Source organism: Leptidea sinapis, chromosome 18 (assembly GCF_905404315.1).
Source record: "Leptidea sinapis chromosome 18, ilLepSina1.1, whole genome shotgun sequence".
Lineage (NCBI taxonomy): Eukaryota > Metazoa > Arthropoda > Insecta > Lepidoptera > Pieridae > Leptidea > Leptidea sinapis.
In genome coordinates this window covers 4,306,561-4,333,018 of record NC_066282.1, presented here as the reverse complement: position 1 = coordinate 4,333,018, position 26,458 = coordinate 4,306,561, and the positions used below count along the sequence as shown (strand labels likewise).

At 38.1% G+C, this 26,458-nt stretch overlaps 2 protein-coding genes across 2 annotated transcripts in view; both read right to left on the bottom strand.

The window, feature by feature from the left end:
- Positions 1 to 844: 844 nt before the first annotated feature.
- Positions 845 to 3,948, bottom strand: LOC126969404 (sodium/potassium-transporting ATPase subunit alpha-4-like). Its single transcript, XM_050814800.1, has one exon. The coding sequence runs from the start codon at positions 3,895 to 3,897 to the stop codon at positions 865 to 867; it is 3,033 nt and encodes a 1,010-aa protein (XP_050670757.1). The 5' UTR covers positions 3,898 to 3,948; the 3' UTR covers positions 845 to 864.
- Positions 3,949 to 6,104: 2,156 nt separating this feature from the next.
- The window catches only part of LOC126969368 (WD repeat-containing protein 81), a 36,324-nt gene continuing 15,970 nt past the window's right edge, over positions 6,105 to 26,458 (bottom strand). Inside the window, exons 9-19 of the mRNA XM_050814752.1 lie at positions 25,959 to 26,146; positions 24,344 to 24,419; positions 22,947 to 23,111; positions 20,655 to 20,815; positions 17,977 to 18,189; positions 16,868 to 17,075; positions 15,392 to 15,547; positions 15,169 to 15,303; positions 12,880 to 13,029; positions 9,263 to 9,369; positions 6,105 to 8,905 (exon numbers count right to left, since the gene is read on the bottom strand). Of these exons, the coding sequence (XP_050670709.1) occupies positions 8,674 to 8,905; positions 9,263 to 9,369; positions 12,880 to 13,029; positions 15,169 to 15,303; positions 15,392 to 15,547; positions 16,868 to 17,075; positions 17,977 to 18,189; positions 20,655 to 20,815; positions 22,947 to 23,111; positions 24,344 to 24,419; positions 25,959 to 26,146 (1,791 nt within the window). The 3' untranslated portion in view covers positions 6,105 to 8,673. The remainder of the gene's footprint in view (positions 8,906 to 9,262; positions 9,370 to 12,879; positions 13,030 to 15,168; positions 15,304 to 15,391; positions 15,548 to 16,867; positions 17,076 to 17,976; positions 18,190 to 20,654; positions 20,816 to 22,946; positions 23,112 to 24,343; positions 24,420 to 25,958; positions 26,147 to 26,458) is intronic.

The window sequence follows — 26,458 nt, the reverse complement described above, 5'->3', positions numbered from 1 at the left end:
AATTTAAAAAAAAACTTATTGAACGTAAAAAATTACCACTCATCCAAAAATGTATGCCTCAGACCTGAGAAGAACGCGAGCAATAAACACAGCGGGCTTTTTATTTTTGATGAAATTTCGTTAAAATTTAATCTAGTTAGAACTTACAGTAAAATAATAATAATAAATAACCTGGGGGCGGTCGCTTTATTCCCAATCTGTTATATCAGGGAGTCATTTACGTTATAGTAATCTTTACCGCATAAATGTTTTTTAAAAATTCGTTCGAATTTCGTAACACCGTTCTTTTATACAATTTCTGGGATCATATGTTAAAAGCATATACATCGCCCAACGAAAGACTTAGGTAAGTACTAATTAGAATTAGCCGAGTCCTATGCCTACATAACAAGTTTATGTTTGTACCTGGTGTTAACATTATGATTATCACAGTTTCTAGAAAATTCGCTTATGTGCCTTTGAACATACATAACAATAAAAAGAATATATTATTGAGATGCAAAAGTTAAAATGTTTATTTCTTTAAATTTTTCTCTTAATGATTTATTAGGACCTAGATATAAATAGCGTGAATAGACCTCTTCTACAGCTCAAAGATGGTATTTATATCGGCTGCACTGCCTATAATGTAATATATACTACATAATGCAACATATACATATTACATAGACATAAAGGAGTGTTAGCATACCTCTCGCAAAATTATAACTTAAAAAATATTATTGAGAATAGATTCACTAAATAAAATATCGATCAAAGAAATATTTTGTATTTAATAAACAAAACGAATTATTCTTATCTTTTAGTAAAATAACAAAACTAATAATAAGCTGATATACCTTAATGAACGTTGAAACCAGAAACTTAATAGTATGTTTCATCTTCAATAAACTTCGAATAATTACGCCTAATCAAAAATCGTCTTAACTCATCACCAGCGATCATTAAAACAAAGAATGGTAAAGCTAAGAAAAACTCATACCACTCGATCGCCTCTGTTCCAAACACCTCGTGACATAGTGGCAGATAAGTGACCAGTAGTGCCAATGCTAGATCAACTATAATACTTACATTGAGAACATGGTTACGCATACCTTTCTTAAGAAGAGAAATTCGTCGAGTCTTACAAATAATAACATCTGAAATCTGAGTCCAACAAACCGCAACGAAATATGCAGTCTGCGCTCTTTTCTCAACTCTCTTTCTATCTATGTAAAACCATTGGCGGCCGAGACTATCTGCAACTGTCGCCGTTGTGCGTTCCCATGTCTGACGAACAAATATAATGCTCGAAGGATAAAATCCACTTTCTGCAAATACCACAAAATACGCATACATTCCAGCAAAGAATTGAATCAATCCAACTTGAAAGTACGCCATATATATCAATACTCTATTCACTAAATGGTCAGTCGGTTTCCGGGGCGGTTGAGACATAATATCCGACTCAGATGTCTCATACGCTAGACTCATTGCAGGCAGGAGATCTGTTCCAACATTAATAACTAAAATTAATATTAATGGCATCGGAAGAGGCATACCAAAACAAGCGTACAAAACAAATGGCAACATTTCTGGAGTGTTCGATGTGAGGGTGTATGCTATTGTTTTCTTTAGGTTGTCAAAAATACGTCTTCCTTCTTGAATACCAAGTACAATAGATGCAAAATTATCATCTAACAAAATCATGTCAGCCGCTTGCTTGGAAACTTCTGTACCTGTTAGTCCCATTGCAATGCCTATATCTGCCTTCTTCAAAGCTGGAGAATCATTAACCCCATCACCAGTCACTGCAACAACATGATCTAAAGACTGGTATGATTCTACAATGAACAGTTTTTGTTGTGGACTTGTCCTTGCAAATGTAATTTCATCATATTTCGTTTGAGCTGCTATTAAATCATTAACACTCATTTTCCTCAAGTCATCGCCGGTGATTACAGCTGCTTTAAATTGACTCTTAATATGCTGAGGGACATCCGATAGTTCAATGTGGTGCTCAAAAGCATAATCATAAGCCGTAGGCTGAGTTATAGTACCACATAGTCTGGATATGGATAGTGCAGTAACGGGATGGTCACCAGTAACCATAATTACTTTTATTCCGGCCTGTCGACATAAACTGATAGATTTGTCAATATCTTGTCTAGGAGGATCAATCATTGATATGGCACCAATAAATCTTAAATTTTCCAGAGGAAAGTTCCGTTGTTGGGTATCGAACTTGTAACCTAATGGATAATTACTTAACGGTAGGTTGTAGTCGCAGTAGCCAATAACTCGTTCACCCATATTGGCCATTTTAATAAAAGTTTCCTTTAGTTCCTTCTTTACCTGAGGAGTCATAGGTTGGTTACCCTCATCACTGAGTACTGAGGTGCAATATTCTGTCACAATTTCTGGGGCACCTTTCATAATCAAATAGTAACTTTGAGAAGATTTCATTCGATGTATGGTCACTTGATATTTGTAAGCGGAACTGAATGGAATTTCGGCTTCTTTTGGGTTACTCTCTCTGGCTTGCGTCGCTGAACGATTAATTTCCATATAACGCAAAATAGCTGACTCCGAAGCATCTCCAATAATCTTTCTTTTTTCAATAGGTAAGTTAATAGTGTCATGTGTAAATTCGGCCCTAAGGTTAAGCGACGCGGCGAGACTTAATGTAGCATAGGATGTTTCTGATACATGAGCGTGGTCAATTTTATCATAAATTATAAAGTTTGAATATAAATGAGATACACTCATTTGATTTTCAGTCAACGTGCCTGTTTTGTCCGAGCAAATACAAGAAGTAGAACCAAGTGTTTCAACAGCTTGTAATGTTTTTGCTAGACAATTTTTTTGCTTCAAGTTATTTGCTGACAACGTCATGCAAACGGTCAATGTGACTATGAGTCCTTCTGGTACATTAGCTAGAATGATTCCCAGCATGTATTGTAAAGCTGATAACCAGCTGCGCTCTATCATGAAAACCATTATGAAGAAAATAATTCCAAATGTGAATGCCACGCAACAAATAATCTTAATAAAATGAGTTATTTCCTTAGCAATTGGTGTTTGATCTTTTTCTAAGCCTGTAACCAACCCTGCTATCTTTCCTATTTGTGTCATTTCACCTGTGGCTACAACAACACCTCTGGCTGACCCCTCAGTGATTGGGCATCCAAAATACACCATATTCTTGGATTCTAGTGGATTAGAATTTGTGCATTCAGGGCGATGTTGAATAGGTTCTGACTCACCAGTAAGAGATGACATATCAGTCTTGAAATTTGTACATGTTAATATTCTCACATCAGCAGGAACAACTTCACCTCCTGTCATTTCAACAATATCTCCAACGACTACTTTAGAGTTTGGGATAATCTTTTTAGTACTTTCACGGATAACGGTAGCATTGGGTGGAACTAATTTTTCGAAACCACTCATAACAGCCATATTTTTTGCCTCTTGATAGAAGCCAAATAAGCCAGTTCCAACTACAGTGGCAGTTATAACGCAACCGAGATATAGATAATCTTTCCCAGAATGACCCCCACCAGTGTCCAATGATTCAGAGAAGAAATATCCAATAAAATTAAGTATAGCACCACACCAAAGAACGCATTGGAACCAGCCAAATAGATTGTGGCGAAATATTTTCCAGTAACTATTACCTCGCAGTTCCTTAAGCTGATTAGGTCCATGATGTTCCAAAAGTTCTGCGGCGAAACTGTCACTTAAACCCGTAATAACGTTGGTTCTAAAGACTATTTCAAGCTGCTCCGGGGTAAGAAAATGGTCCCCCGTATGTGTTTCTTCCTTTAGTAGAGTTAGTTGCGAGCCTTCAGGCCCAGTGTGCTGATGACTTGGAGCCAGGGAGGTACTGGATCGACGTCGTGATTGATGCGGCATTGCAAATGGTTACGATTTACTCGATTATCATAAAATTAATACATATTACTATTCCAGTAGTGACTTTTAGTTGAACTGACAGTGAATGACGCAAAAAGTAAAATTTTCTGCCAGAAAGTATACAGACGAAAATTAAGGCCGCACCGTATGTCAAATTGCTTAGCAAGATCTTGAGTTGTATCTACAATTCTATAATATTATCAATCACGTTATAATGAATATAATATGTTGAAGTTCGGGATTAAGTACATCTAGCGACTATCTTATGCAGAACATGGTAACAAAGAATTTCCTTGATAGAAAAAAATCACAAAGTTGCCTCCAAATCATAATTTTAAACCTTACTTTGAAACTTTGAATACAAACTAAACTTAATTACAGGGAGCATCTTATGCAGATTTTTTAATAACACTAATTAAAAATAAGTATTATCCATTACTCGGTCGCTGCCGCCAAATTATATTTAAGTTGTTTTGGAAAATAATTTTTAATAATTGCAGCACACATTCTCATATTATATTATTTTAATAGTAGATTATATCATGAGGGAGCAAAGTAATATTTTTACGGCGAGGGTGCTTTTTTTAATCCAGAGCAAAGTGAGGGAGGATAGAGTAGTATCTCGAGCGTAGCAACGGATTCTTTATACACTCTACTTTTCATCACCCATTATGAGGAAATCAAAGGCACCTCATATTTTGGTATAATATTATTATTTAATAAAACATAGAGTAAAAACTAAATTATATAGTATCTAAGAATTAAACAACTAAAAACTTATATTAACATAGGAGACATTTTCGCAATTATGAAAACTTCTTGTTACAGTTTTATTAGGAATAGAGATTGTTGTAGATTTTATATTCTGCGTGTTTGAAATAATATCCGAATCTGGCTCATTTAGAGGAATCTCGTTGTTTTGGATGTAGATGGGCGCGGCGAAAGTGGCATGAATGTTATTAACTGAAAGTTGCAATTTCATGTTTTCCATGATGCGTTCACATGTTTTCGCCTTGTTCTCAAAGAAGAAAAAAACACAGAAAACTTCAATAAACCCCTCTAATAATTCCATCCTCCATGTCGCTTGGGAACAGTTAAGTTCGCTCCAGAAACTGCCAAAAAGGTAACAGAAGTACGACGAAAACAATGTCCTGTATACAGTAACATTATTAGGTCCCGCACGCACGCCCATGTTATTCCCTACCATGATTAACCCTGCGATGGTAACATAATTTAAATGAACACGCATAGCAGGGGTGCCACGTCACCCCATAAGAGTAAAATGAATAAAAAACTTTTGTTTCATGAAAAATAAAACATTTTACTATTGAAACAAACTAAAAGAACACTTTTCTTGAGATAAATCAGTAATTAAATTAAATTTTAATAAAATGTTATTGGTTAAGTACTTATACACAGTTGAGATAAATATCCTCGGCGTTTTTACTTTTTTAATTTACCGTTTTTTAATTATAGCTATGTCATAGACGCCCCCTATGCAGATTCTGTCTAGGGGCAGAAGAAACAGATACCCATATGCTCTGCTAGAGTGCAGAGAGGTGGCAAACTATAGGGCGAAGCACCTGGGCTCACCGGGCGCTCTTCGGAAAGAAATCGGCAACCTTAAGAAGTTGCGTGACTTCCTAAGGGTGCTTGGCTGGTTGAGGTAGTCTCTACCATCTCCACCCTCGCACGCAAAACAGGGGCATATAACGTCAAATTGCCAAGGAAACCACCCACGGGAGAAAAAGAAGATGTAGGTAATTCTGAACCGCCATTTTGGAGCGGAACATTAGGTCATTATAAGGTTTAGGTCGTTTAATATTTGAAATTAAAAGGCGATAAACAGGGTGTAATTCGAGTATATTCTTAAACTGATAGCTGGCAATCAAATTATTCTAAATGTATTAAAAATAAAAATAAAATATTTAATTCTTGGACGTGTTTCGGCGGTTGCGAAAAGCTATTATCATACAAGGCACGTTTTGGTCTACAAAACTTTTGAAAAACTGTAAGTAATCAATTTATCAGAATTTTTGTTTTAATATATTCAGATTTCATATTTTGAGAACTTGATTTACATTACAATTACAATGTCAAAAAAACTTAAAGCGAAGAATAAATCTTGCACAATTTAAAAATAGACTGAAATTATTTACCTAAAAAAGACACACACCTCGGGTATATAATTAGCAAATTAAACACAGTTAAATTCTAAAAATATATTACTCATAAAAATATATTTTACAATACATAGCTGATACTTCTACATATACTAAGTTTAATGTATTTTACATCATTATATTTTAAACAATTTAGTACACGTTCAGATAATTTGGCTCAATAACTGGACTGAAGTAGTATACATTTATTTTTAATTGTTTTTTTTTTACCTAACGATATATCCCTATGTACGATATCAGTTTCTTTATATTTTTTATACATGCTGGAATAAAAAGCCTTACTGATAGATAGTACATAACATAGTACCTACTATATATCAAACAGATACTCAAAAGTAATTAATGCATATATACTTCATATAATATCGTACAAGTTGGAATGTGACTATAATGCATTTTAGATAAATCTGGTGTAAAATACGCATCCCTACCATTAATTAAAAAAAAAAACAATCTATATTTGGTTTGACTAAATTCGTTCATTAACACTTTAGATGTACAAAAGATACCGCAGAATAAACAGTTCTAAAACAGAAGTTTCACTTAGCAACACGTTTTAAAGAAATAGCTACTTTAGCTGCCCGCTAATAAGGTTGGTTTTAAATCGTACTCAGTTCGTATCAGCGTTTGACTAATAATACATTGATAAATTTGTTTACGCACACTCTACTCGCACTTATTGCCAAAGGCTATAAAGTCGAGGACGAATATAATAAGGTAACTTACCTTTAGTAAGTTCTTACTTTGCCTGATCAGGTACCGTGGTATATTATTTATATGAAATTACTGGTCAAATGAGACTTAACAACTTATGTCTCAAGGTGACGAGCGCAGTTGTAGTGCCGCCTAGAATTTTTGGGTCTTTCAAGAATCCTGAGCGACACTGCATTGTAATGGGCAGGGCGTATCAATTACCATCAGCTGAACGTCCGGCTCGTCTCATCCCTTATTTTCATAAAAAAAATGTTTACTTTTGTTCTGTTACAGTAAAGCTTTAGTTATACTTCTAGGCCATTACTCTGACCAAATTAGTTCACCGTGCACCGATATAATAAATGAAAAATCAAAAATCTGTTATAATGCCAATTATTGTTATGAATTTAATTAATGAACGTAATTTTGCAAATATAAATGCAACAAAAATACAATTTCTCATTACTATCGTTATGGACTATTTTAAGCGTATACTGTGTACAATTCATACAGGATAACTAAGGGATACTATTCCAAACATATTGTTTACAGCCATGTACAACTAGGGTTGCCAACCGTACTCTAAAATAGAATATTGTACTCGATATCATCTAGGCGTACTTTAATACTGATACAAATACAATTACAAATCTGTTAACACGTTAACAAAAAGTAAAAAAAAAAAAAAACATTTTACAAATATAAAATAAATGATAGTCTTTTTCGGTAGTCAGTACTCTTTATTAACCTCCTTTGAAATCAGATATACTCTATTTGTTCTAATAAAAGGTGGCAACCCTGTGTACAGCATATTACGTGCCACTTATTCTAGCGATCAAGTTTCCGTTGCAACTACCCACACATGTAAGAACCCGACATTATCACAATATCAACGCAATTGGTATAGACTATAGAACAATATAAACCAATTATTTCGTACAACTTACCAATACCTAAGTATAAATTCGAGATCGTTAAGTCAAAATAGTTATTATTAAGGTAAAATTTGAGCAAGTACAAAACAAAACCAGGTACAGAGTCACTATAATAGATATAAAGTTTTTATGTTATAAACAAATTGTTATTTTTAAGTGATATTCACCACTTCGGGGATTAAATATACAAATTATGAGAGTTGTAGGAGGCATACCAGAATTAGCGGTCAATGCGTCACTCGGACGGTTGGATGAGTTGGTAAGAGCGCTCGGACGAAACCCGAGAGGCGCGGGTTCGAGTTCCGTATAGTTCTTAAATTTTGGTACAAATTAAGTTAGTACAATCTTATGTTATGTTAAACTATTTTCAAGATATATTTTTATTTACAGTTGACGGGTTCTTAACTATCAAATCATCCTCCTCCTGTAATGTTTGGTTGAATTTTTTTTATTTCAAAGGAAACTAATCTATTGCCGCATATACTCCAGCTGTTTAAAATGTTCTTGGTCAATAAGCAGCAATGTAAAATTTTTATTCAGTTCGTTAGATATGTTGAACTAGCTGACCCGACAGACGTTGTTCTGTTCATAATAAAAAAAAAACTTGAGGATGGAATTTCCGTTCTTAGCTCACCTCTACTCGGTGAAAAGAATATTCCTACCAAATTTCAAGTCTTTAGCTCTAATGGTTCCAGAGATATCGTGATGAGTGACTATATACGAAATCTCTTATATATATATATATATAGAGATAAGGTAGTAATAGTTTAACAATTGTTCATGTCTAAGAGAAATCCTGTATTGATTATACCATATTGTTACCACTTTAATGAAATAAAATATTGATTAAACTTTTTTAAAAGCGACACAATATGGTATAATATATAAATACTATTGGTAGGGCGTTTCAATTACCATCAGTAGAACGTCCTATATCGTCCCTTATTGTCATAAAAAAAGGTGCATCAACAGAGAAGGCTAAGGGTTCCGTTATCGCTCCCTAGCAGCAGCAGTCTGTTAAGCGGCAGTACAGACATGCACGTGAGCACTCCTTTGAAGGTGTCAGATCGCAACTTGGTGCTGGAGAAGGAGGCGTCCTGGTCTAGTGACGTGTGCACTCCGATGCGGTTGTTGGTGGTACCGGATATCAGCTCGTTGTTGTACACAGACAGACAATGGACGGGTTCTGTGCTGCCTCTGAAAAGCAAACGAAACGCTGAAATCAGTCCTTGAGTAAACATTTAGGTTTTTTTTATTATGAAAATAACGTACGAGACCCTGTCTATTACAATGCAGTGCCAGCACCTGAAGTGCGCCGTAGCTAGTGAAATTACTGGGCAAATAAGACTTAACATCTTACGTCTCAAGGTGACGAGCGCAATTGAAGTGCCGCTCAGAAAAAATTTGGGTATTTCAAGAATCCTGAGCAGCACTGCATTATAATGGGCAAGGCGTATGAATTACCAACAGCTGAACATCCTGTTCGTCTCGTCCCTTATAAAGAAACACGGGGAAAAGCTCTGAAAATCACACAGCTCTGGAAATAGTACTCACTTTAGATGTGCAATGAGCTCTCCGTCATCAGCTCTCCAAAGCGCCGTCACTTGGTCTAGTCCTGTACTCAGCAATCTGTGATCATCCACTGCAGCCAATCGGAGCACCTGGACGGGAAACTTTATTGTATTTTTCTATGGAATAGAAGGACAAACGAGCGTAGGAGTCGCTTGGTGTTAAGTGTTCAACGCCGCACATTGTCTTGCAACACCAGAGGAATTACAGGAGCGTTGCCGACCTTTAAGGAAGATGTACGCGCTTTTTCTGAAGGAACCCATGTCGTATCGTCAAAAGAAGCACAGCTTTGTAGTACGTGGAAGAAAGCTCCTTGAAAACAGCACTGTTAAGACTAATTTGATATGTGGCTTCCTCCAAAGTGCGGCTTTCAAAAAACCTTCTTCCACGCATGACCCAACTTGGGAATACTCTTTTGATGCCATTTTTCCAGGATAATACAACATGGTTACGAAAATGCGTATTTAAAGGCTGGGACTCCGATCACATGTCCACTGTATTTGCTTAGAAATTTATAACCACTCGGTGGTAAAAAAAATTAAGGTGTTTGAAGATGCCTTTCGGAGTTACCTATATCTGAAGAGTCATTCCTTCAAGACCCATCCTGAGTTATCACCACTATATGTACAGGTCAGGTATACCGCTGACCGCTGTTACGTCTGACCAAAGTTTGGGTTTGCGGTGCAGTCGATATCAAAATATTAAATTATTGTATTCCATTTTTAAACTTGAAATTACAGACTTAATATCTTATGTCTCGAGGGGACGAGCGCAATTGTAGTGCCACTCAGAATTTTTGGGTTTCTCAAGAATTCCGAGCGACACTGCATTTTTATAGGCAGGGCGTATCAATTACCATCAGCTGAACTTCAACGTCATGCTTGTCTTGCCCTTTAGTGTCATAAAATAAACTATCTATAGAACGACTAAACCCATTTGAAATTTGCATAAGACCTGAGAAGATTATAGATTAGATCATCCATAAATTACGCCAAAAGTTAAAGGGGGTCGAGGAAGTGTGACATTGTGTGACAAGGGGCGGGAACGGGACCCAATATATGTGACGTCCCATTTTTTCAAAAAACAATCTATCTAAAAATTACAATATTACAACACTAAATTTAAACACACACACAAATGTGACTAGCTGTGACAAGGACGTGGGAGTGGACAAAATATCATTAAATTCGTGTGACGTTATTTATGCATGGCCCCAGAGACTGTTTTATTTTTTTATTTATTTAAGTAACATAATTAAATCATTTTTTTTTATGGAATAGGAGGACAAGCGAGCATACGGGTCACCTGTTGTTAAGTGATCACCGCCGCCCATACTCTCTTGCAACACCAGAGGAATCACAGGAGCGTTGCCGGCCTTTAAGGAAGGTGTACGCGCTTTTTTTGAAGGTACCCATGTCGTATCGTCCCGGAAACACCGCACAAGGAAGTTCATTCCACAGCTTTGTAGTACGTGGAAGAAAGCTCCTTGTAAACCGCACTGTGGAGGACCGCCACACATCCAGATGGTGAGGATGATATCCTAACTTGTGGCGTGTCGTGCGAAGGTGGAATTCGGCGGCAGGAATTAGGTAAAACAGCTATTCTCTCTTCTCTTCTTTCTTCTTGAATGTTAGAGGTGTCCAACATATCATTGATATGCAGAAGAAACAGCGTAGGAGATAGCACACAGCCTTGGGGCACTCCAGCAATCACGGGCTTCGGGTTCGAGCAATGTCCGTCGACAACGACCTGTATGCTGCGCCCAGTGAGGAAGCTGGAGGTCCACTTGCACAAGCTCTCGGGAAGCCCAAATGATGGAAGTTTAGAGAGGAGCGCCTTATGCCATACACGATCAAAGGCTTCGCTATATCCAGGCTAACTGCCAGGCCTTCCCCCTTGCTTTCAATAGCCGCAGCCCATCTATGTGTTAGGTATACCAGAAGATCACCTGCCGACCGACCATGGCGAAACCCGTATTGTCGGTCGTTGATCAACTGGTGACCCTCTAGGTATACCAAGAGCTGACGGCTAATTATGCTCTCCATGATTTTGGAGAGCAGGGAGGTAATAGCAATAGGCCTGTAGTTTGCCGGATCCGAACTGTCTCCTTTTTTTTGGATCGGATGGACAAGGGCTGACTTCCAGGAGTCAGGGACTACGCCTTTGGAATAAGAGTGCCGGAATAAACGCGTTAGCACCGGCGTCAACTCAGGGGCACACGTTCTAAGCACGATTGGAGAAATGCCATCCGGCCCGCTCGACTTCCTAACGTCCAACGAAAACAGAGCTCGCCTAACAGTTTTCTGTCTGAACTGTACTTCAGGCATAGAGCTCTGACACCGCGGGATGGTCGGCGGTGTTTTTCCGTTGTCGTCAAGAGTCGAGTTGGAGGAGAAGAGCGAAAAGAGCGCACAGGAGATCGGCTTTCTCTTTTGCCGTATGGGCCAGGATGTCATTCCTCATGTGCAACGGCGGCATGGACGGCTGGCTGAAGTTACCAAGAGCAGCTTTTGACAACGACCAGAACTTGCGTGTTCCGGTCGGGTAACTGGAAAGCTGCTCGCCGATTTTAACGACGTGTTTTGACTTTGCACGGGCGATTTGCCGCTTAAAAAATCTGGAAGCACGGTTGTATTTCCTCTTAAGAACTATGCAGTTCGGATCCTTTGTGCACAGCGCCGCAACCCAAGTTCGATACGCCTGTTTTTTGCAGTCAGATGCTGCTTTAACTGACGCATCGAACCAGGGCTGTGATCTGCCACCGATCGGTACTACAGAGCTTGGTATAAAAATATCCATGCCCTGTAGTATCACATCGGCTACTGCAACGGCGCAGACACTAGGATCATCCGAAGGGAAACAAACCGTGCCCCAAGGATACGTAGGATGCAAAAAAGGAACGCAACCTATCCCAATCTGCTGACTTGTAGTGCCAAACGCGGTGGGTCGCTGGTGGTCTGCGACGTGGGCGTCGTATAGGCACTACACTCCTGACCAGGCAATGGAAGACGTTCCGAGAGGAGCGTCGACAATGACCTGGTAACCATCGGGATGTGTAGTCAGCAGAAGATCTAATAAGGACGGCATGTGGCTATCCACATCCGGGAGCCGCGTTGGCGACTCAACCAATTGGGACAGATCGTACGCCAATGCAAAATTATGCACAGATCGCCCTGCGTAGTCTGTGGTACGTGATCCAAGCCATTCGGCATTGTGCCCGTTGAAATCACCCAAGACTAGGATTCCAGCGGAGGGGATCTGTGCAAGCACGTCGTCAATGGCCTCCGGTCCTCGACACTAACCTATGCGAAACATAGCGGCACTAGGCCGCTACTTCACGCCGGTATTCTGTGCGAGTGTGGTAATTAACCTGGACGAGTCTGGCCCGATTGTGCTGACGTCAAAAGACGGCTGCGTGACTCTCCCACTTCTAAAAAGCCCTTAGTCGCCTCTAACGACACCCATGGGCCTGGGACTCCCCTATTCTTTTCATGCCCCGGGGAAAGTACAGGGCAATAATTCAAATCATACATTAACCAGCCTGGGAGCGATCGTTTTATTTCCAAGACATATCATTAAAAAGTCAATAATTCTACTATTACCTCTCCATCATGAGCTTTCCAATGAGCACGAGGCAGGCCGGTGCGGGGCTCGAGTATGGCCACGTGGCCTCCGGCTAGACCCACACCCACCCAATCGCCGTTGACACTCACGCACATACAGCGTATGAACATCGCCGAGTTCGTCGGTAACTGGACAATAATAAAAATACTTCAGTCTACACAGAAATACACAGAGAATATAATAGAATACAAAAATATTTATTTATCAAAGGGAGTGACAATTAGGCCTATCGCAGACGACAGACTATCCGTGACGCAGTTTTTAGTCTGTGTTAACAAAACCGATAGAATATTATGCAGTACCGCACACGACGCGCAAAAAGTCTGACACACAAAATATCATCGTAGATCTGACAGACTGCGCCGCACCGCGCCGTACAAAAAGTGGGCCAAACAAAATAACGTTCGCGACCACACGCGCTAACGCAGACGACACTTACTTTAGTCTGTGGTCTGCACTTGCTAGTGATTGACGTGTATCATGGCGCTAGACATCGATGTATTGAAGAAATAGAAAACAGACCAGCACTGTATGATACATCTTTGGCAGAGTGTCATGACAGAAATTTAAAATGAAGTTTTAGAACTAAATGTTTAATATGAAACAGTACCTTTAATAATCTTTCTGAAAGAATAAGATGAACCTAAAATTCTCTATATCTTCTTTTTTTTTTATATCTCAAGTACGAAATAATACACCACAATCTCTGTACTTCCATAGGGTGTACGTCCCTATAGTCCTGCCGACAAACTGACCGAAAGTGTACGACGAGTGCGTTGAGTCTGTGTAATATCTATCAAAGTAATTTTACGCGCAATGCAGACTTTTTGTGTGACTCATATATATATATAAACAACACTAATCAAACAACATGAAGCTACATCAGTTCGTAAATGGACTATGACATGTGGAGAAGAACTGATAAGAAACTCTCAGCCCATCTTTTAAATCATAAATTATCATTAATGTTAATAAGCGAAGTGTTTTATATGACAATTTAGGTAATAAGTAATAAAAAATATTACTAATATTATTTACAATTCGGTATTATTTTTTCAAAAACCATGCCCTTAATTTGTCGGTAAATCGACTAAATTTCTAATCGCATTTACTGTATTTATTTTTAATGTAAATGCGACAATTCTGTAGCTTGAAATATTATTTATTTGTTATTGCGCACGCAAATATGCCTTCAAGGAAATCTCTTTTCTCCTTAAAGTAAATCTCTTGACCACCTAGAGTTGCGAATGTCCGACGGTTACCTCACCACTACCTATCACGTAAGCTTTTTGACCATAAATACCACTGGAGAGGCTGTTCCATATGTTTGACAGCAAATTTTTTGTGCCTATTTGAAGCGCCACTCGCGTGCGTCCAGAGAACTAATTTTGACGTATAATACAAATGGCTGCGAGAGAATCGTACAGTACTCTGAAGTATTTTTGCATTTTGAATTAATTTCGTTTCTGTGTTATTTATACTTCAAGAATCAATGTAATAAATTACACAATTTTTTGAAGTGAAACTTCTTTAGAATCGTTGTGATTTCAAACCGGATGCAACGGAAAAAACGATAAGTAAGAGACACAAATACAAAAATGTGTAGGATGAAGCCGGCAAATAATGAGACAGAAATATGCATACTATTGAAGTGAAAACTTCTTTATCATCGTTGTGATTTGAAAGTCGATGAAACGAAAATGCGACAGTAAAAAGAGTAGTCACATCAATTCATAATATTTAACATGGGAGATAATGAGATAGGAAGCATAATACAATGTTTTGGTACCAGGCGATCATAGTTAAAGAAGAGATTGTACTTAAGAAAGTATGCCGCGAGTATACCTTAATATATTCTGACTCCAAGCGCACGACGCATTACTACATAGACACCAGGAGAACATATTATTATAATATATATTAGTGGTGGTAGGAATGTCTTTCATAGCGGTTGAAATCATGTGTCATCCTAGCAACACGTACCAGGCATTCATATACAGTTTAGAGGTTCATGTACCATGCAGGTTTCACTTCTGACATGTGTACTTTGAACGCACCCCTGTTTTTTTTTGTATATAGTTTCCCAATAGGTTGTCATCACTAGTTTTAGTACCTCAGACTCTCGCTACATGGCCAATAGCGCCAAAATGGCGGATATCAAACAGGCACAAAAGCACTTTGACAGCCGACGGTCTAGTGGTAATTAGTTGAGGTCAGTGTTGCCTTCTCTTATATAAAAAAAATAATTATTCTGATTCGTACGTTACCTTCAGTTCGTACGTATGAAGCGGCGAGCGCGCATCGATCAACCTCAAGGTAGCATCAGTGGTAGCCGCCACAATGACTGGTGACGGACCGCCCAACGTCCGAACTATACTCACTGGCGACTTCGCACTCTCCAACTAATTATGTAATAAGACAAAGTCAAATTCAAAGTCAAAAATATTATCTAAAATAAGTTATCAGCGCATACAGTCTTTTGTGGGTTACCTGACAGACCACGCTCTCCATGAAAGGATCCCAGATGTGCACCACAGAGTCGGTGGAGACAGCCAATCGAAGGGACTCGAGGAAGGCCAGAGACAACACACCCTTCTTGTGTCCAGTATACGTCCAATTACATTGTGTTGTTGCGTTACCATCACCCTGAAAATTATCAGAGATTACAGGATATACGTAAGATACATAATAGCTTTTATATGTATACACTTATATAATAAAGTCTCAGCCAATATTCAGGCATTATCTATAAATAAATTTAAATGATCTATTAAAAATATCTCTGTCGTAAATCCTACTACTCCACAGCTGAATATCTAAGTGATCATTTTATAGCAAATGCAATGACTGTACAATATTGTATATTTGATTAAAAAGAGCGCAAAAAAAAGAATGCTGGGAGAGGTTCTTGCGCCGCTTCTTCTCTCTCAGAGTGCCATTTGTTTGATTTGCTGTTATTTTCACTGAACTGTCATTGCGTGGAGTTGTTTTCAAAGCGCGGTCAAAATATAGAAGACTTATGCAATGCTATGTATCTATGCCTAACTCTGCCTATGGGCAGAGTTTTGCTTCAGACAATTTTAGAGCGTGACTGTGACTCCGAAGTACCGAATCCAAAAAAGTACTTTATAGAATTTTTGTACGTTTGTCTGCACGTAGATATATCCGATAATCAAAACATTTAATTATAATTTAGCATGAATATTAATAAAAGATCAAGAAAACATGTTATCACGCTACAAGGCATAGTATTTTTGCTGCTTTATAAACGATTTTCTTAATGACCCCACGGACTGGGAATGAAGCGAACACCCTCTTTAATTATAAATGTTTATTGTACGATATTACATTGTAATCCATATTTTATATTTAAAAAAAAAGCCCGCTGAGTTTCTTGCGCCCATTCTTCTCAGGTCTGAGGCAGTCTCTTTTGAATGGGTAGATTTTGACGTTCAATAAGTGATTTTAAATTGAAATTACTGGGCATATGAGACTTAACATTTTATGTCTCAAGGTGGCGAGCGCAATTGTAGTGCCGCTCAGAATTTTTGAGTTTTTCAAGAATCCTGAGCGGCACTGCAGTGTAATAAATTACCATCAGGTGACCGTCCTGTTCGCCTTATCCATTATTGCCATAAAAAAAAAAACAACTACGTCGCGGCTACTAGTATACTATAAACGACGACCTGTATAGCCGAGTGGTTAGCGATCCTACCTACTAGGCTAGAGGTCCCGGGTTCGAATCCCGGTAGGTACATATGATGAATATGTTTGTTTCCGAGTCATGGATGTTTAAATGTATTTGTGTATGTTTATATAAATTTATGTATGTTTAAGTAAGTATATTGTATTAAATATATCATTGTCTTGTAACCCATAACACAGGCTATATATGCTTAACTTGGGGCAAGATAATTTGTGTAAAAAGTGTGTCAATATTATTATTATTATTATAAACCAACATACCTGATTCCTCAAAGACCAAAGCCGAACGGTCTTGTCCTTCGATCCGCTCATGAAGCTGTTCTCGTTGTCCAGACAATGTATGGACTTCACCGTGTGCGTGTGACCAGAGAACGTCTGCAGTTTGATTTGTTTTAAATTGAACCTTGCTTCCTTGTCCGAACGTCCAATTTCGTGCTCCCAGTATATCAACCAATCGCCGCGTAAATGTCTAAAAATTTATTCGCTAATAGATTACTTTAACTTCTTATAATTTAATCTACGACAAAACAATTCAAATTATTTGTATAAGGGACGATGGGCATATTTGTATGGAGAATAGATCGAATCAACGATGCATATGCTTCAACAACATGATCCCAGAAAATCTACAAAAAAATTGTTACAAAACGTTTATTGCCGGTTATTATAACAATGAACCGGTTAACATAAAAATGACTTTATTCATGATACCACAGATTGAGAATGGAGCGACCGCCCTCAGACTGTTCACTAATAAGTTTTATTGTACTTAATTGCATTGTGACGAAAATTTATTAAAAAAAGAAATAGCCCGCTTCGTTAATCTCGCTAAAACTCGAGAACGGCTGGACCGATTTGGCTAATTTTGGTCTTAAATTAGTTGTGGAAATCCAGGAAAGGTTTAAAAGGTTTGAATAAATATGAAAATGCGGAATTAAATAAAAACAACAAATTTGTTTTTCCTTTGATGTGTCCATACATAATTTCTATGAGAGAATTTATTGACGCACGGTTTGACAGCTCTGCTGTGAAACAATTTCATTACGACAGCAGGATGCATGTTTTACGAAGTAATTCTTGATGTTATGATATATTATTGACAAATTCATATAAAAACATTATTTTATTTATTATATACAGAACAACGTCTGTCGGGTCAACTAGTTTTGAATAAAAATACTCATACAAATGATGTAATGTGTATGTGAATCTTTTAGAATAAATGTATTTCTTCCACATATAACAAGGCAACGCTCCTGTAATCCCTCTGGTGTTGCAAGAGAATGTGAGCGGCGGTGATCACTTGACATAAGATGACCAGTACGCTCGTTTACTCACTTCTTCCATAAACAAAGAAAACCGGGCCTTACCTCTGACTTCTGACGCCATTGTCCGTTTTATAAGCCACAACATCGAAGCCATCGACCTTCGGACTCTCACAGGCGCTCGTCACGTCTATCCTGTTCCCCACCAAAGTGACATTTGACCCGAAACTATTCGATGCATTATGTTCTGTGCCACTCTTACTGTCTATGTTCTTGTTTATAGTCTCGCCGCGATCTTCATAAATGGGACGGGGCGAGCTGTAAATTTTTTATTACAGATTTAAAATAAAATATACTCTTAATCATTGCAACGTAACGATGCAATACTGGGTTCAAAAATTTCATATATGCCATGAAAACGTAAATTTTAAAATTAGTTTTTCCAATATACAGTCTCGAATTTAAAAAAAAATACAAAAAATACATATTTATAATATAATTATATATATATATTATTAATATATATATATATTAACATTGTGACACGAGATTTATATATATAAATATATTATTATCTTAATATATATAAATCTCGTGTCACAATGTTTGTCCTCAATGGACTCCTAAACTAATGAACGGATTTTAATGGTGATTACTTCATGGAGTGCAGTTTGGTCCAACTTGAGAGATAGGGTAGTTTTTATTTCGATTTGGGACCCATAAATATTTTTATTTTCAATATTTGTTTTGTATGGACATATTTTCTATGAGAGGATTTAGTGACGCACGGTTTGACAGTTCCGCTGTGAAACAATTTCATTCTAACAACAGGGACCATATTTACGAAATAATTTTTGATGTTTTGAAATATAAAACAGTTGTTTTTTTACTATCTACAGAACAACGTCTGTCGGGGCAGCTAGTATATATATATATATATATCTTTTGTGCGTCTGTTGTAACTGAACTCCTCCTAAACGGCTTGAACGATTTTAATGAAACTTTCTGTGTGTCTTCAGGTGGATTCGAGAATGGTTTAGATTTACAATTGAACTACCTCCTAGGCTGGACCGATCTTGATGATTTTTTTGTGTTTTCCAGTAAATTTGAGATTGGTTGATTAATTATATATATTATATAAATAAAATTGGAGTGTCTGTATTTAATATTGAAATAGCCGTTTTTTACTACATACACCAAAATAACTTTTTTTTACAATTTTTGTCTGTCTGTTTGTTCCAGCTAATCTATGAAATGGCTGGACCGATCTTGACGGGACTTTTATTGGCAGGTAGCTGATGTAATAAGGAGTAACTTAGGCTACGTTTATTTAAAGAATCGACTGTTAGGCGGATCGAAGTGCGCCGAGTCAGCTAGTCTTAAGGCCATTGTATGTGCCAACAAGAGGCTGAAGGTCTCCGTGTAACTGTTCTTTATTGAGTGAATATAATTGAAAGAAAAAAATTCTTTTATTTTAGAAAAATAAAGTAATGTTGCAATGTCCAAGAAACGGTCTTACTCTTGGCAAAACAACATTTGCCGGGTAAGCTAGTATTTATATATATATATATTAATGACCAATACGGCCCTACATCTCCTGCCTTGGTGAGCACTGTTTAAATTATATATATTTAAACATTTTTTATTATTTTTGTTGTAGTCATTGTTTATTTTTAGTAAAATTTTTTGTAAATCTATTTTTGTATAATATTATTTTAGTGCCATAATTATTAATTATATTTTGCATTTAAAATATGTCAGTTCAGCTCCAAATTTCACACAATGGGGTCACTGAAAATCAGTGTTGTGCTCATAATGTATGGAACACAACTATAACTGAGTGGACTCCAGTTTTGGAAGACCACTGCCACATTTAACATTTTTGTGTGAATGTGTCAGTTTTTCTTCCAAAATAAATTCATTTTCATTTCATTTCAATATTTTCGAGAGCAGATCATTTCTTTTTAAACTTTACAAGCTCTAAGTATGTTTCTTTTAGATAGTTTTTTTTTTCCAAAAATAAAGTTTAAGTATACTATTCTGGCAATTATTTATAGATGCGTCATGTAACAAGAATATAAACTTTTATTGACTTCAACATCTACTCTTTACTTAAATCGGCTTTACTCGCAACTAATCGGTATTGATAGCGACTAGGTCCTTTATCAGGTTGAGTGTAGTTAGTTCTCGCGGTCGCGCCCCATCTAGCACGCCGAATTTGCGCTCGCAATGCGCGACTTGACAGAACGGGTGTACGGGGGGCGCCAGGAGTTTTTAAATCCGGTTTAAAATTACTCCAGAAAATTTTAATAATTAATTCTACTTTTTGAAGTGATACTTCTTATGGGAGGGTATATATGGATAAACGTATAATAAACACACACACACACACACACACACGCCTTGTTCCCGTCGGGGTAGGCAGAGACAATAGAAAGCCATTTGCTTCTATCCTTACAAACCTCACGCGCTTCCTCTACATTCATTACTCTTTCTTTTCTCAAAACGTCCCCAATTTGGTCGACAAATGTTCTGCGAGGTCTCCCGCGACCGACTTGCCCACACACACTTGCCTTATATATTTGATGCGTCATTCTTTCTTCACTCATTCGCTCCAGGTGCCCAACTAAGAATAAAATATATATTATAATTAATAAAAGATTTTATATAAATAAATAACCTTTCCTTGCATTATCATATTATTTTACATAACATTTCCAGAGCCTTATAAAAAGCAGTATCAACTACATGCAACCAAGATAAACGATCCTTCTGCCACTCACCTCGGAGAATGCTTCTGTGTGTACTCGTGGCACAGAGCTCGTATTGTGTCCGTATTTTTCAAACTACGTTCAATAGTCTCCGCGCCGACGAACTTCACGAAGTGTGTGTACGCGTTGTACGCTAACTCACATTCAAACACGGCCAGAAGTTCGTCTTGCGCCTAAATAATATTATACTAATCAATATTATAACAGAATCCATAGATATATAATACTTAGAAAGATAGAGTCTCTTGTTGTTGGACAGCCGATGAAGACAGGCCAGGAATAATACTTTAGTGTGCGTGACTAGCTGCGACTTACACTCAAAATTTGTATTTCACTTTGTGTTAGTGTCCGTGCATTGCTCAAAATAGAGGTCAACTGTCAGCCTCAACGTTTTCACAGCTGTCACGGTCTGTCTAGAGCCATAGTTTCTCGACCTTATTTTTCTCACCGCCCACTTTGAGAATATATTTTTTTCTAGAGTATTTTCGTGTATTTTTTGCCTTTTTAGACTATATTTTTTAATCTACCTACGCCCTATCTGCGCCATCTCAATGCCCCCCCGAAAGTCTTAAACGCCCACAAGGGGGCCCACGTTGAGAACCTATGGTCTAGACGTATAAATGAACTATCTTGAGTATATAAGAAGAAGAAACTTAATTGCAGAAAAACGAATTGTGCCGTTTTTGCCAATATACCGCATTAATATGATCGTATCAGATAATGGACCTTTCTTCACCACAGCGGATAATATTCGCAGTTCCTTCGAATTTACATTTTGCAACCTTGAGGCTAAGCCGATTAATAAATCCTTCCTGAATATTAAATAATACTTTATGCCACCTCTAATATGAATTTCAAAAATTGACACAGAAAGATATTAGCAGATTTCTTAAAAGTTATATTTTTAAGCCGGCTAATAGTATTATAAAGGGCCAGTAATTTCCCCTTGATTATGTCAATAGCTGACGATAAAATAAGGGACGATACGAGCAGGACGTTCAGCTGATGGTAATTGATACGCCCTACTCAATGCAGTCCCGCTCAGGATTAGGATTGAAAAACCCAAAAATTCTGAGCGGCACTACAATTGCGCTCGTCATCTTGAGACATAAGATGTTAAGTCTCATTTGCCCAGTTATTTCACTAGCTACAGCGCCCTTCAGACCGAAATACAATAATGTTTACACATTACTGCTTCACGGCAGAAATAGGCGTCGTTGTGGTACCCATAACCTATCCTGTGCAAAGGAGCCTCTCACTGGTGATTCCCATGCATCCTTTATTTCTGCCCGATTAACCAGGTTGGGAATGAGTATTTCTTCAGCACGGATGTCACATCAACTCGAAGGTGTGACATGTTCCTTGCATTGTAATAGTTATATGATAGGGCGATAGATGACGTTGCGTTATCGCACCGCTGCGGTTGGCCTTAGGCCAGTACTGCAAGAAGCATAAGCTTGGACAGGAGACAATTGAGAGCCCTCACGGCCTCTTAGGCCACTGCAAGCTGAACAGGCACCTAGCCAGAATGGGTCTCAGTGAATCAAACCTATGCAGATTAGAAAAAATAAATAAGGAGTGTTCCAAATTATACCCCGGGTATGAAAGGTAAGATGAATCAGTCAGAGAGGATAACTCTGTCTCGGTTAAAAAGAGCAGGGCTGGCTTCGCCCTCTCCAGAAAGAAAGTGGACGACATTTAAATTTGAGCGAAGTCCCTGATGTTGCAAAAGTCCACAGCGAGTGTGGGAGGAGGGTGGTTTGTGCCTCCTGCTCTGTTTGCCCCGAGTCAGCACAGAATTGCCCCCTCCAGATTACGAGGGGCAGCCTGGGCAACCACTATTAGGTACAGGCCCTAATTATGGACGCCCAGGGACGGATTCTCCAGGACTGCATAGCGGTACCGTCCTGGAGTAGCACGGTAGTACTATTTTTTTTAGTCCGTGCTGCGTATTTGGGAGGGGGGTGTAGGCCTCCGGATACCCCACTCACCATACGAAACACAGGGGCACAGCCGCTATTTCATGCCGGTTCCCAATGGGGGAGTGGTATTGGTCCAGGCGTGCCAGCCCGATTCGGTTGTGGATCCTACGCTTCTTAAAAGAAGTCGGCCTTGATATATAGAGAATACAATTTAAATCCCGGCACACGTTTTCTAGTCAGTAGCCTCCATTTTTCCACAGCTCATTGTTTTCTTAGACATAGTAAGCCGAGGGTAGGCTCGCTAGCGAAAGCAGGGGGCACAGTAGATCTTAGGATTTAAGTGCATCATAATTAAATGGAAAAAATATATGCCAGTACTCACGGAGAAGGCGGCCATGTTTGGAAGTGAAGGGGGGGAGCACGCCAGCTCGGGCAGGTCTGCTCGCACCACGCGTCCATCCCGTACCGCCCACTCCGCCGTGCTGCCGTCACGACATATCTCCAGGAAACCCTCCAACTTCGGATCCGACGTGTCAGGCTCTGATGACTGAAACAAATTATAAAACACTAGCCGTTCCCGCCCGAATTTTAAAAGTAAGTAAAGTAATGAAGGAACGTTGGAATTCTAAAAATAAATAGCCATAAACCATATAGGATAAATTGCGCATCGAATAGTTTCATGTCGATACGATCAGTGGTTTAGGCGTGATTGAGCCTCAAACAAAGACCATTTTCATTTTACAGTGAAACTTGGTTAAGTGGGACCTGGATAAGTGAGAAACCTCCATAACTGGAACTCATGCTGAGGTCCCAACACTTTGGCACTGAATTACCTTTGTTAGTGGGACGAGGTAAACCTCTATATCTGGGATTTGTTCTTTCGATTTATCATCATAGATAACATTGTTTGTTTACTCATTCTTATTCTACCCACAAATTCCAAGTACGTAAGTACAAATTTTGAGCTTCAATTACCTTCAGTTTTAGTTTCGCTTTACTATCATACAGATGTTTATTTGAAAAATGTCAAAACGAAAGCTAGAATCGTTATCATTACGTGAAAAACTGAAGTTAATATCCGTTTATGAAAGTGGGAAGACACGCGAAGAAGTTTGTGCCGAATTTAATGTGCCAAAATCTACTCTTTGTAGAATAATTCAGAGTAAACATAAAATTGAATCACAATGTTCTGAAGGACAAGGAAAACTAAAACGTGTACGTTTATCAGAATATCCTGAACTTGAACAGGGTTTGCTAACATGGGTTAAGCAACTTCGTAACAAAAACGTTCCGGTATGTGGACTGATGATTAAAGAAAAGGCACAAGATTTCGCGCGAAGGCTCGATATTCATAATTTTTGTAGCAGCAATGGTTGGATGGAAGGGTTTAAGAAAAGAAACGGTATAGTTTTCAAAGCAATTTGTGGAGAAAGTAACGCTGTTGATGTTAACAAATGTAGCCAATGGATTGTATATATCTGGGTGCGTGACTTTCGTCTAAGGCCGGTCGTCAGGGGCGAGGGTTCGAGTCCCGCATCGTTAATAAATTTTGTTTTCAAATATTATATTATATTTAAAATCTCATCTATTTATTTAGAATGTATTAAAACATGGATTAAGCAGGACTGTCGCAGAAAAACGCCTAATTCAATCATCACTATTTATGTCCTAGTTACACTACAATGCCAAAAGTCCCGACAGTCTGTGGAGGACGGCTACATAAGTTAAGTTGTTTTTTTTTTCTTTTGTGACAATCAATGGCATCAAAGCGTAATTTACCTTTTCCAAACTAGTGTCCTCTTGTTTCGGCCAATTCTCAATCTTTCCAGTTGCCTTGTCAAACGCCAGAAAAAATCTACAATAAAATTATCTTATTATTACCTTCAAATTCAACCAGAATGGACTGACCAAGTAGACATTCCTGTGCCAGAAAAAATGCTTATGCCTAATTTAAATAAAGCTACCACTGGGAGGCTCCTTTACACAGGATGCCGGCTAGATTGTGGATACCAAAACGGCGCCTATTTCTGCCGTGAAACAGTAATATGTAAACGTTATTGTGTTTCGGTCTGAACAGTGCTGGAGCTAATGAAATTACTAGGCAAATGAGTCTTAACATCTTATGTCTCAAGGTGACGAGCACAATTGTAGTGCCGCTCAGAATTTTTGAGGTCTTCCAAGAATCCTGAGCGGAACAGCATTGTAATGGGCAGGGCCTATCAATAACCATTAGCTGACGTCCTTCTCGTCTCGTCCATTATTTTCATAAAAAAAAAGCTTTTTACTATGCATTAAATACCTCCCGACAAACTAAAATAATGGATTTCTTTAAAACAGTATAATCACTGTTAAGTATATAGATAAATATAAATTTGAAAACAGAATACGATTTGCTTTATTTCATTAAAATACCCTGTAGATTATCTGCACTATAATCCGAACGATCCAGAAATCTGAAGGGGGTTAAATTTTCAGAGTTCGAATTAAAGAGTCTTGCTCTAATGGATTTTTTTTAACATTTTTACACAAATTATCTTGCCCCAAACTAGGCATAGCCTGTACTATATGGACAAGACAACAATATATTTAATACAATATACTTACTTAAACATACATAAATACATATAAACATCCATGACTCCGAAACAAACATCTATATAAATGATTGCACATACTGGGATTCGAACCCGGAGCTTAGTAGTCAGGGTCACTAACCATTCGGCTATATGACTGTCAAAGCTATATGTCAAAAGTTAGAAGAACCTCACATTAAAATGTACATTTTTAATTAATGTTTCTGCCGTAATGAAAGCAGTAGTGTTTTATTTGTTTGAAAGGCAAATGGTATAATTATTGGGCTATTAAAACTTTTTCTCAAGGTTACGAGCGCAATTGCAGTTCCGCTCACTAATTTGGCTTGTAAAGAAGTTTACCAGTGGGAGGCTCCTTTGCACAGGAAGCCGGCTAGATTATAGATACCACAACGGCGCCTATTTCTGCCGTGAAGTAGTAATGTGTTACAGTAACATTACTGTGTTTCGGTCTGAAGGGCGCCGTAGCTTGTGAAATTACTGGGCAAATGAGACTTAACATCTTATGTCTCAAGGTGACGAGCGCAATTGTAGTGTTGCTCAGAATTTTTGGGTTTGTCAAGAATCCTGTGCGGCACTGCATTGTAACGGAGCGGTCGCTGCATTCCCAATCTGTGGTATCATTAACAAAGTCATTACGTTATAGTAACCTTTAATACATTAACGTCTATATTTCTTTTGAATTTCGAAATCTTTTTTTTTCGACAAATATCTAGACTGCCCAATCATAATAATAGCACAATATATTACAACTTAACCAAGTATTTTACAATAATATCGTATCATTTGAGATTAATCCGTACCTCTGTAAGGCTGGGACACATAAATGTTTCCGAGTCATCTCGGGTCCAATCCTAAGGGCGAGTGCATACAAGGCGTCTAACAGCTTTCTTGCTAAGGCACACCTGGCGGGAGCCCCGCTGGGGTATGAGGATCGACTTGTTGAAGCAAGACGTAAGGCCGGTTGGAGAATTGTCTTTAGAAATGTGTCCTGTGAATACAGATGTGAGTTACATTCATTGACATTAATTAACTTATAAATAATTCCTACAGATATAATAGCTGTCTATTACAAAAGACACACGCAACTATTTATCAAAAAAAGGTCAGTTCAAAAAATATACATATTACCACCACTTCGAAGAAATACCAGTGTTAGGCTCCTTTGCACAGGAAGCCGGTTAGATTATGGGTACCACAACGGCGCCTATTTCTGCCGAGAAGCAGTAATATGCCGTACCTAGTGAAATTACTGGGCAAATGAGACTTAACATCTCATGTCTCAAGGTAACGAGCGCAATTG

Coding starts and splice junctions, on each gene's coding strand:
- LOC126969404 (XM_050814800.1), bottom strand. CDS start 3,897: ATGCCGCATCAATCACGACGTCGATCCAGTACCTCCCTGGCTCCAAGT.